We start from the raw sequence: 12,666 nt of genomic DNA, 5'->3' as shown, positions 1-12,666 counted from the left end.
GAGTCAAATTAGATTGAGCTATAGAGAGTGGAAGGAAGGATTGTTAACGGAGTGGATTCAGGATTTGAGAAAAAAATCTCAACCAAGTGAACACTTATAGAGGGGCAGCCTGGGCGTTCCCTCGTTGTCAATCTTCATCATGCTGAGGTGAGGGTCAGTGATGACTAGGGCAAGTGCACAACATCCCTGAATTTCACTGCAATTTTGTACAATACGACTCGGAGGCAGAGATCCACTCAGAAAGAACTAATTAGTGTGGGAAATGAAAATTTCCACAGTAGCCCAGTAGTGGGTGCTCTTCTGAGGCTGGTTAAAGAATATTGTTGGGACAGTATAATAGCTTGAAATGTATGTCAAGACTAGAATTGGATCCTAGGTTCCCCAGTGCAAGGATCCATTGTTTCTGCCATCAGATGCTGACTCACAAATGGGAATATTCCATCAAATTGGAAGTCACTTTGGGATGTGCACAAGTGACCCATCGGGCAACAAATGTTAGTGTCTGTATATGTTGTTGGACAGAAAATGGGGATGGAGTGCTTAGCTGAGTGATGGATGGGTGAGCAGTGCCTGTTGGATGACTAAGGAGAGGTGAGGGTGAAAAGAAGAAGTCTTGGATTTATGTAGCGCCTTTCACAACCTCAGGACGTCCCAAAGCGCTTCACAATCAATGAAGTACTTTTGAAGTTTGCAATGTAGGAAACGCGGCAGCCAATTTGCACACAGCAAGCTCCCACAAACAGCAATGTGATAATGACCAGATAATCTGTTATAGTGTTGTTGGTTGAGGGATAAATGTTGGCCAGGACAGCAGGGATAATTCCCCTGCTCTTCTTCGAAATAGTGCTATGGGATCTCATACGTCTACCTGAGAGGGCCGACAGGACCTCGGTTTAACATCTCATCTCATCTGAGAGACCGTATCTCCGACATTGCAGCACTCCCTCAGTACTGCATTGGAGTATCAGCCTGGATTTTGTGCTCAAGTCTCTGGAGTGGGACTTGAACCCACAACCTTTATGACTCAGAGGTGAGCGTGCTGCCAACTGAGCCACGGCTGATACACTGAGCCACACTGTGTGTACTTGTTCAAAAGGTGCACTTGTGGATCGTGGGCTGGGGAGAATATGCCCCATCTGAATAAGGCTTCTTTCCAATACTGAAACGTTTGGTTTATTTTATTTTACAGAACAATGAATGAATAATACCCAAGAGGAAAATGATACAAGCCTTAACTGTCCACCAACTGTAAAAAGAAAGAAAAAGAAAAAAACATGTGCTGCTGCTGTTGCTTCCTGCCTCGCTACCTGCATGGTGCCTTCCCATAGTACTTTGTGAATAGGCTGCTTAAAGTTCATGAATCAGAATAATGCTCTATTTTGTCAGATACTAGGGTTCATTGCCTGAAACCCTAAGAAATGTCACTTTAAAACAAATAATAAATAAAAAAAAACAATCTAATGGCTGTGATGGAGCTGGGTGCTCTCCACAGTGCTTCAGTTAAGAGAGAGGGGTAGTATTTGTGGAAGATGGGGATGCAAAGAGCAGATGAGCCGAACTCATTGGAATGGAATTCACCACCCACCTGACTAGGACTACCCGACACTGTTCATTCTGTTCGAGAACTGCTGAGGCTTCGGTGCTAGTGGTAATTTTTTTAAAAAGGCTCTAAAAATCAATTCCTTATTTCAACTTGTCTGCATCACCTTTCTGGGTGATCCTGTTTGACAATAATATGACGGTGAGCTCCATATAATGTACATTTTTATATCATTTGTGCCCATTGGGTGCCCTGTATGTAGCATTGTATGTGTGTATCAGGGGCGTTAGTATTAAACCAACAATCACCTTCCCCGTCCCCCTCAGTGCACTTGGAATTGATTTGTAGAACCCTCGTTTCATTCACTCCTCTTGAACTCTTGTTAAGAAGAACTAGACAGTGTGTGTGTTTTCTGTTTTTATAAAATATAAATGAAAGAACAAAGTATTTACCACCATGACAGGAATGCAAGCATGACCGACTGGTTGTGTCGCAATTTGATTGGCTAGATGTAGAAGAATTTTTACAAAATACTTGTATCATTGGCAAAAAAAAACTCTTTTCTTTTTTTTGACTGATTTTCACTAGAAGCACTCGTCTGTGTTTATGAATTATTGAAATATCTGCCAACTTGTCAGGTAGGCAAATGCCTCGTTAAAAGACTGTGCTTTTGTTCAATACATATTTCTTATTTTTATTATTTCTGTCCTTCAGATGCAGGAAGAAAAGCAATAACCTGTTAAAACTTAGTAACTGTCTGCACAAAGGGGTGTAAATATTTGTACTTTTTTTTTGGTTTGCCTTTTAAACAAGTAGTAAATCTGGCAAGGAAAAGAACTGGCTCGATACCTGAACGTGCGGCTGACTGGAGCTGCAAACCCTCCACCTTGCTTTCCCCAGTAGGCAGTGAATACCTCCAAGACATTGGGACAGTATCTGAGCAACGGAGCTACCAGGTAACCAGTCGAGAGCTCCACCATTCATTGGGCTGAAATATTAAACATCAGGCCAAGCCAACTTTTGTCCTCCTCCCAGGTGCCACTTTGGCAAAAGCTGGGGAGCAAAGCCATCTGTCTGCCCTCTCCCCTCAGGCATTGTTGCACAATGGGTGGATCTATGGAAAGGAGAAAAAATGTAAAATCCAGGATTAAAATAGAATGAATGTAAGAATGATTAGAGGTGTGGTACTACAGTCAGTATATCCTTTATTCCAGGTCAAGGGAAAATGGCTCTATAACATTACAAAAAGCAAAAGAACAAAGGAACTGAATGTGATATACTCTCTTCCTCCACTGCCTTTTACTCTCCTCTCTCTTCCACCCAATTCAAATGGGATTGCAACATGACACTGAGCGTATATTGGATATTACACTGTTAATATACGTATTTAGCAGGTATGAGGGATTCCCCTCAGTCTGTTTGATACACATGGATATTGTAAAGCGATTGCTACCACACAATTAATGAATTGTTGGGGAGAAGGAAGATTGTGACATCATTGATCCAATGTAAAAGGGGTATTGAACTGCTAGGATGTGCTTCCAGTCATCCGGGGTAAGCTTCTGGTTATCCACCATCTTATCTGGTTGTGAGCTGTCATTGATCTTGTGCCATGTGTTTACATTCCCACTGTTCGGCAACTGCTGTGTCATACCTATGGTTGAGATCTGGGTTTTGTTTCTCAATGTTCGGAGAATGCACTGAAATGAGACTGATCTCCTGAGAGGAAGTCTGGATGTTGTATATTTTTTATGGTGTAACATTCAGAATAAAGTTTTACAGAGTATGAAATTGCTATGACTTTGGCCAATGTATGTACTTAACCTTCCACACTGAGATGATGTTAAGTGCCTGTCCTTGGACTCACCATACTCGAGCTTTTAAAATTGGTTTCTGGTTAGTTGTCCATTTAAACCTTAGTCCCTTAGAAGAAAACCAAGCAGCTGGTGACATCTAGCTAATGAAGAGGGCTAAGATGGTAAACATATCTAGTCTACAGAAACCTGACTGGATATAAAACCACTGTAATTCTATCTTTGCCACCTGACAGCAGCCATGGTTGCCATTTGGCTAGAATGGAGCTTTTAAAAAATATATATCGTCGTATAGCTACCGACAAAGCATACCCAAAATATCCCACTGAATCATGGGAATCTTAATTTTGAAATGTTGCTGTGATGGTCCTATGATGCATTGTGCTAGCTGGGCCTGCTCAGATTACTTACTGTTTAAATTGTCATGTTTCCTATTTTTTTTCTTTACTGAGTGGTGTGGAATACGAAAAAACGCAGACTCACTGACCCAGACACTGCACAGAGTATGTCTTGGGTTTTGCGTGTGTTGTTTTTTTCCCCTTTAACGATCAGGTATCAGCCATATTGCCATCTTCTTCATACCTAGTGATGTGTAATTGTAGGGAAGAATTTCCTGCACGGTTTTGATTTCCACCAGATCAGGGGGTAATTGAGTTTCTCTGTAAAGTTGGCATCTGGGTAATCACTTATGTTGTACAACAGTCTCTAAATCTTTATTCTGAATGTAAGTTTATGAGAGGATTATAACAAAGTATGTGGTATTTTATATTTTAAAAGAAAGATGATGGTGAATGCGATATCTGTAATCACTAAATTTTCTTTTTTGTATTTTAGTTTTACAATCTGATCAAAGTCTATTCATGGTGTATAAACGAGTCCTTTGTTATGTTTAATGGGGTGTGGAATTTCTGTCCTCCCACCAGCAAAACTTTTTTTTTGTTTCAACCTATTCTGCTCTTCAGTGTTACTTGCTGCGTTGAGAGTATAATTAAGCCTTTTAATTTAATCCCTTAGTGCATCACATTCCACTTTGGAACAGCAATGTACAAAGCTGGAATGAGCCAGACCTGATTGGTCTAAAGTAGACACCAACACACACATGCAATTTTCAGTGACATCTCAAAGGACTAGCTAATGTATTGCTCCTCATCCATCTGCCTGTCTGAAGGTGTACGTGTGTATCTACGTCAGCTCACCTACATGGGATTAGTTTGATTCTTTACAACAATGGAATCAAACGTCAAGCTAGAATTCTTCTAACTCGTGCAATTCCTCTGCGCTCAGTTCCATCAGAAGGCCAGCTATGTCCAATTGGGTTTTTCAGCATGGAGTCCTGAATCTTTTCTTTTCTTGGGTCTCTTCTGGCCAGTAGGGTAGGTAGATAGTGTGCTCCCAGACTTCAACCTCAGAGCTCTCACATTTGCTGCTAGAAGATGTGTGATATGGGGATGACTGATTTTTTTTCACCTCCCTATAGAGAGTTTATGGATTCAATTTGTCCTATCACTCTGTAGAGAAGTACAGTGGAAGCTCCCAATGGGGTCTGCCACCATATGTCTCCCTTGAAGATCTTTATCATTACTGAAGGAAGTGATCTATTATACATCAGTAATCCAATAAGGCACTAGTATAACAACCACTTTCTCTGTAGATATCATTAATCACCTTGTCTAACCCAGTAACTTCTAGAAATTGGATAGTGCACTTTGCCAATAGGTGCCCAAATCATGTTTGTGTGGAGGGGGGGGGGGAGTGATTGTTCATCAATATTCTTTGAGAGTAGATATAATTCAGTCCTTTTAACATCATCCCATGTAGATCACTTAATGGAACAATTGGGTTGGCTAGTTTGGTGATGGAATGAATCACTTCAACAGTACCTGCCTCAAAAACTTCAAAAATATTTGATGAGGACTGTTCAGGGCCATTGCTGCAGATCATTAGTTTTGTTTACTATTCGAACACTTTAGATAGTATGCTTTCAGGTCAAATGTGGGTAGGTTGAAGGCAGTGCTAAGGTAGAGACACTTGGGGGTAATTTTCACTGAAGGACGGTAAATGTCAATGCTATAGAACTTGTCTGATTTTCATTTCATTGAAATCAATTGAAATGAAAATCAGGTGAGTACTGGAACAGATGGGCAATCCACTGCACCAGTTTACTACCCAAGTGGTGAAGGTGGAAATTCTCCCTCAGCCTTTTATTCTGAAGATCTAAGTTTGAAGATGGTGAATCCAGGGAACTCTCAAACTCACTGAAAGCAAGAACATAAGAAGTTGAGAACAAGGAAATGCCATTCGTCCATCAAGCTCATCCTTTTAGTATTTCAACTCGCCCATCCTAGCATCCATTGCATCTTGAATTCTCCCCATGTCTTTAATTCAGTTGAGGAACAAAATGAATATAGGACAGATCCTCATATCACTGGGAAAGATTACCAGTTCATTTCAAAGTTGGGTTAAATTGTTTTTTTCATTATCTCCACACGTAGAAAAATACACACACACAAAGTATATGAAGCTAACCCTTTCATGATAGATACTATAGTCAATTCCATAAGAGCCAAATGAAAGGTACAGGACAATGCATCTTCTCTCTGGTGCTGGTTTGAGACTGTGGTTAATAATGAGATGTTGGCTCAATGCTGAATCTTAAATAGAGTTGCAAATTGTCTATTATAGCTGGTTGATAAGCACTTATTAATGGACAAAGGGTTTCAGTTTACAGGCACTTTTATGAGTCACTTATTGATGAAAGAAACTTTGTTTCTTCCTGACGTTTTTGGACAGTTTAAACTATACTTGTGGTGCATTTGTATTTCTCTAAATGAGGATGACTCAACTTCAGCAGAGGAAATAAGAATGCATACGAAACAACAGGAAATCAAACTAATCTCACACAGACAGTGGTGGAAAACCTCTCAGTCCTCTCTAAATGTCCAGCCCCTCAACAGTCTCGTTCATTTCTAATGAAAACTGTCCCAGTTTTGGGAAGAGGAGAATGTCAATAACAGTTAGGGGGAGTAGTCTTCAATACTTATATCCCAAAATTCAACCAATGTAAATGTAAAAATTCTGAGAGGTTTTACAGCATTTAGTCAGTACAGGTGTGACGTCAGGGCATCGACTCCAAAGTTTAAACCAGCTGCATTTGTTCTTCTGGATATAGGACAGGTAGAAAGGGTTTTACACTCTGGAAGATTTTATTAATGTACTAAATGGTTGTTGGTATAATTTTATTTTTGAATGTAATTATAAAAGAAGTGGACTTTGTGGAATCAAAGGTAGTGGGGAGAAGAAAAAGCACTTTCTAAGCAGAATACAAAAGCCCGAATGTACAACCTCAAGCTACCCATCAGTAAATCAAACTAGTGAGCAACATGGAAAACCTGTTCAGGACCAAACCAAATGGAGTGTGTGGAAGGTAATGGTGAGAGTTGCTCAATATGGCATCTGGAATCTTCAGCATTGGGCAGTATCACTATCCATCCAAAAACATCTAACCAGCAGTATGCCAAAAAATCATTAAACAAACCTGTAGATTGGGGGAGAGCAGGAGAAAAGAGTGAAAACTTAAATCATTGTATAGGAGTAAGGGATGGAACTTACACATTCCAGCAGGAAGATTTGAAGCAAAATGGTCTCACTAATGCAGTGCCTCCTGTCTATTGTACAGTTGTCTGGGTAAGTTGTCCATTGAGGAAGAGAGATGTCCTTTATACTATTTCTTAAGTTTGAACTACTTGGATTACAACCAGATACCTAAAGGTAAATTAAGGTAATGGAGGTGGGAGAGGAGAACTATTGTTTTGATTGAATGATTTTGACTAAAGTGTCAAAGGAAGCCGAGAAATCCTATTTGGTTCTATTTTGGTTTTTTTTCCTTTTACCAATTTTCTCCCCTCCCTATCCCTAAATGTATTCTCTCCTTGCTGGAGTATGGTTACATGGATAACATTGCCCTCTGGTATCTCGTCCAAATGGCTATTTATTTATGCGTGAGCATTGATAGTCAATGGTAGCAGACTGGTTCCCCCTTATGACCATTACAGCTAAGCCCAAGCATGTCATCGTCTAATTCCATAAATGCGAGCTTCCAGCAAGAGTCAGTGGATAGCTATTAGAAATGGGAACTCTGTTTGGTATTTCACTCCCTGGCACTGGGGCCCAGCACCATCTTGGGTGATACTAGCTAAGTCAGTACAGACCAGAAATCAAACTTATGACCTTCCTGATCTGTATGGCTCAGCTAATCACTGGATAAAGTCACTAGGCTATAGGGGATGGTGCAGAAATTTTATTTATATAATTTGGTATGGATAACTTATCAACAGCTGTTTGAATGAAAATTGATTGATGATCTTGTTTGGGTTTTATTGTACTTCAGATTGAAAAATGGGCAGTGCAATAAAAAAAATTGAACAAACTGTAAAAGAATCTGAGTATGAAATAAGTGTAACACTATGTGCTAGCTAAATGTATGGTGCATAAGTGTTTGGGTTTGATAACACATACTTAGGCTTGTGCACATTAGGGATGGGAGAGAAGCATCTGAAGCTGAGCTCCAAATTTGGAACGCCATCATTCAGATCTCATATGAAGGCAGTATCAAATGTTTCCGTCCTGCCATTGGTTTGATGGGCTGCTTCACGTGTCAACCCTTTCACTGCAGCCAGCTGGCTCTTGACTGGAATGAGCAGACTGAATTGCAAATTGATTCAAATGGGTACATTTGAATTTCAAAACCATCCAGATTCTATTTGTGTCATAGTGCACACACTGAAGTTGGAAGGGTTGGAAACTGGATGGTAGAGAAAGATGTTTTCTATTCAGGTCCAAACAGTTTATCAGCTGCCTCACTAGATTTCAGCTTCTACCTTTATAAGAAGGGTCTGCTCCATTTTACTGCACTGTAGTTTTCTGAATGTACAAAAGCTGCATTAATCAATCATTTTGATATTTTATGTGCATTTAGAGAGGAAAATAGCACAGCAGATATTAACCACTTTAATATTTGTATTGTACCAAAGTAAAAACTTTATGGCTCCTCCAATTCTGATTGTCCCCTTAACGGTTTACATGTAAAATAACCTGGAGAATATGAGGAGATAGTAAAAATCATTTGTATTATGAGAGGTAGTCGATGTCTCCTGAAAATTGGATCAAACACAACATCTGACACCTGATTGTCCATGTTCAGAATCAAGCCATTTTGGAGTCTTCAAAAACAAGGGAATAAAATTGTCCCCTTAATCCATTTGAATATGTGCCAATATGGGAGTTTATAGTACTGAATGATTCCAATTTTTGAATGTTTTCAAGATTAGAGGGTAATTAAAGTTTAGTCCCTTGGTGACAAAATCCTCAGCCCAAAATTTTCTACTTTTCCAATCTTTTAAATATTGTTATACGAATCTTGCTAAAACAAGATCATAACTCAGATTATTCAGGATTATGTGCTTGGATTTTGGTAGTTAATTTTAACAATAAATTAACAAGTTTCAAGGATATGGGGGGGGGATGGGGGAGAACGAACAGTCAACTGTAATTGCTGACCCTGTAGTACAGTATCCAGATTTACCAAGAAGTTCATTTGGAATAACTGCATCATGTTGATGTGATGGAGCTGATTCAATTTTAGTTATTTTCTCAGCAGAGATTTGAGACAATAGCAATAGAAAAAGTACTATTGTTATTTTGGGTCATTTCCTCTTGACAAATTTACTGGGGTCTGGATTCAAAATCACTCCTGGCATATAGGGTGACGGTTATCTGTTTTGGTGCCTACTTGAGGGTCTTTGATGAAATGTATTCAGAAAGCCTTGATCCACTTCCAGCAGAAATGAATCCACAGCACAAAACTTATTTACAATGCTGAACGAGAAAACGATGAATGAGTAATTATTTGATCTAATGTTGTACAAAAAGACCCAATTTGAGTTTCAGTCACAGTTCTAGCTGTGTGCTGTAATTGAGAGCTACTGCTCTCCCCACCCCACATAAGAAAGAGCTTGTTTGGTTTGTGCATGGAACACGGTTACAGCTTTGTGTTGAAGGATGTGGTTTAAATGATTGTTTCTCTTTTCCTGATGCTTGTTCCAGACAGCCTTATCAAGCTCTGTAAATACAGATCACAGTAAGATTAATATATTGTGGTATTAAATTTTTTGTACAACATAGTTTCATAAGTAATAAAAAAAACTTTATTCTGAGCTTCTGCCTGTTGTGTCTTTGAGAAAATATATGTTCATTTTAATGTGAATACAAGAAATCATGGAACACTAATGGCTAACTGGTTAAGGCAGCAAACATCTCCTGATCATTACCCAATGACTGCTGCTGTAACTGCGCATGAATGGTCATTAGGTTAGAATAGGATTGGCCTCTATTGTGATCACAAGCTAATTACAGATGAGTCAGGCCATTTGGCCCATCTTAGTTCACCCATCAAGAATGACCCTAAAGTCCCTGTGTTTCAGCATCCAATTGTTTCTTAAATGCTTATGAGAACATAAGAAATAGGAGTAGGCGTAGGCCATATGCCACCCCCCCCCCCCCCCCCACCCCCGAGCCTGCTCCGCCATTCAATAAGATCATGGCTGATCTTACTGAATGTTCTGTTGGGGAGGGTTTAAACTAGTATGACAGGGGGATGGGAACAAAAGGGCAGGTACAGATAGGACAAATTCAGACCAGGAAACGGGAAATAGAAAAGCAGTTAGTGATGTAGTTAGCAACTCAGAAAGGCAAAAGAAGCAAAGGTTAAATAGTGTTCAGCACAGGAATTTGCTGGGGTTAAAGGGTATATACTTCAGTGCAAGGAGTATTACAAACAAAGCAGATGAGCTAAGGGCACAGATGGACATATGGCAGCATGATATCGCTATAATGGAAACCTGGCTTAAAGAGGGGGATAATTGGCAGCTCAATATCCCTGGATATAGAGTTTTCAGGCAGGATAGAGTGGGTGATAAAAAAGGAGGGGGGGTAGCATTATTGGTTAAAGAATCAATTACAGTTGTGAGAAGGAATGATATGCTAAATGGATCATCAATTGAGGCCATATGGGTTGAGCTAAGAAATAAAAAAGGGGCAGTCACACTTCTAGGAGTGTACTATAGACCCCCAAATAGCGAAAGGGAGATAGAAGAACAAATACGTAGGCAAATTTCTGAGTGCAAAAATAAGAGGGCAATAATAGTAGGGGACTTCAACTACCCTAACATCAACTGGGATTCAAACAGTGTGAGGGGCACAGAGGGTGCAAAATTCTTGATCGGTGTCCAGGAGAACTTTTTTAGCCAGTACGTGACAAGCCCAGCAAGAGGAGATGCAATTCTAGATTTAGTCCTGGGAAATGAAGATGGGCAAGTGGGTGAAGTGACAGTGGGTGACCATACTGGGGATAGTGACCACAATTCGGTTAGTTTTAGCATTATTATGGAAAAGGACAAGAGTTAAATCAGGGGTAAACGTTTTAAATTGGGGGAAGGCAAATTTTACAGAACTAAGAGGTGATTTGGCAGAAGTGGACTGGACACAACTACTTGAGGAGAAATCAGTGGCAAGCCAGTGGGCGGCACTAAAAAGTGAAATTCTACGGGTACAATGCAGACACGTCCCCTCAAAGAAAAAGGGTGACACTGCCAAATTTAGAGCCCTCTGGTTGTCTAGAAGTATACGGGGCAAGATAAAGCAGAAAAAGAAAGCTTATGATTGTCACAGAAAACTAAATACTGCAGAAAGCCCAGAGGAGTATAGAATGTATAGGGATGACGTAAAAAAGGAAATAAGGAAAGCAAAGAGAGGGCATGCAAAAATATTAGCTAGTAAGATTAAAGAAAACCCAAAGATGTTTTATCAGTACATTAAGAACAAGAGGATAGCTAAGGAAAAGGTGGGACCTATCAGGGATGATGAGGGTAACTTGTGTGTAGAAGCAGAGGATGTGGGTAGGGTTTTAAATGAATATTTTATCTCCGTACTTACAAAGGAAAGGGATGATCCGGACGTAGTAGTTAAAGAGGAGAGATGTGAAATATTGGATAAGGTAAACATAACGAGAGAGGAAGTACCAGAGGGACTGGAATCCTTGAAAGTTGATAAGTCACCAGGGCCGGATGGATTGTTTCCTAGGCTATTGAAGGAAGCCAGGGAGGAAATAGCGGAAGCCCTGAGGATCATTTTCCAATCCTCACTAGATACAGGGGAGGTACTGGAAGACTGCAAACGTAGTACCATTGTTTGAAAAGGGTACGAGGAAAAGGCCGAACAATTATAGGCCAGTAAGTCTTACCTCAGTGGTGGGCAAACTATTAAAATCAATACTGAGAGATAGGATAAATTGTCACTTGAAAAGGCATAGTTTAATCAGGGATAGTCAGCATGGATTTGTTCAGGGAAGGTCATGCCTTACAAATCTGATTGAATTCTTTGAGGAAGTGACAAGGAGGATTGATGAGGGTAGTGCAGTGGATGTTGTCTACATGGATTTTAGTAAGGCATTTGACAAGGTCCTATATGGCAGACTGGTCAGAAAGGTAAAAGCCCATGGGATACAGGGAAATGTGGCGAATTGGATCCAAAATTGGCTCAGTAACACGAAACAAAGGGTAAAAGTCGATGGATGTATTTGCGAATGGAAATCCGTTTCCAGTGGTGTGCCACAGGGCTCATTGTTGGGTCCCTTGCTGTTTATGGTATATATTAATGATTTGGACTTGAATGTAGGGGGCATGATTGGCAAATTTGCAGATGACACAAAAATTGGCCATGTAGTTGATAGTGAAGAGGATAGCTGTAGACTCCAAGAAGATATCAATGGGTTGGTGGAGTGGGCGAGAAAGTGGCAAATCGAGTTCAACCCGGAGAGTAATGGAGGCAAAAACTCTGGAAGTTGTAACTAGTAGAGTGCCGCAAGGATCAGTGCTTGGGCCTCAGCTGTTTATAATATATACCAATGACTTAGATGAGGGGACCAAGTGTAATGTATCCAAGTTTGCTGATGATACAGAGCTAGGTGGGAAAGTAAGCAGTGAGGAGGAAGCAAAGAGGCTGCAAAGGTATAGACAGGTTAAATGGAATGGAGCGAGACGGTGGCAGATGGAGTATAACGTGGAGAAATGTGAAATTATCCACTCTGTGGGAAGAATAGAAAAGCAGAATATCTTTTTTTAAAAGGTGAGAGACTAAGAAATAATGGTATTCAGAGAAATTCCGGTGTCCTTGTACAGAATCACAAAGTTAACATGCAGGTACAGCAAGCAATTAGGAAGGCAAATGGTATGTCAGTCTTTATTGCAAGGGGGTTGG

General features: G+C 40.1%; 1 protein-coding gene across 1 annotated transcript in view; it reads left to right on the top strand.

Annotated features, from left to right (window-relative positions):
* The window catches only part of LOC137342189 (uncharacterized protein KIAA1671-like), a 172,034-nt gene extending 162,468 nt beyond the window's left edge, over positions 1-9,566 (top strand). Inside the window, exon 12 of the mRNA XM_068005939.1 lies at positions 1,190-9,566. Coding sequence (XP_067862040.1) covers positions 1,190-1,201 — 12 coding nt within the window. The 3' untranslated portion in view covers positions 1,202-9,566. The remainder of the gene's footprint in view (positions 1-1,189) is intronic.
* The last annotated feature ends 3,100 nt before the right edge of the window (positions 9,567-12,666 follow it).

The sequence above is a fragment of the Heptranchias perlo genome, chromosome 25 (genome assembly GCF_035084215.1).
Source record: "Heptranchias perlo isolate sHepPer1 chromosome 25, sHepPer1.hap1, whole genome shotgun sequence".
In the NCBI taxonomy this organism is placed as follows: domain Eukaryota; kingdom Metazoa; phylum Chordata; class Chondrichthyes; order Hexanchiformes; family Hexanchidae; genus Heptranchias; species Heptranchias perlo.
Note: the sequence above shows the minus strand (reverse complement) of the source record. Positions and strands in the feature narration are given on the sequence as shown.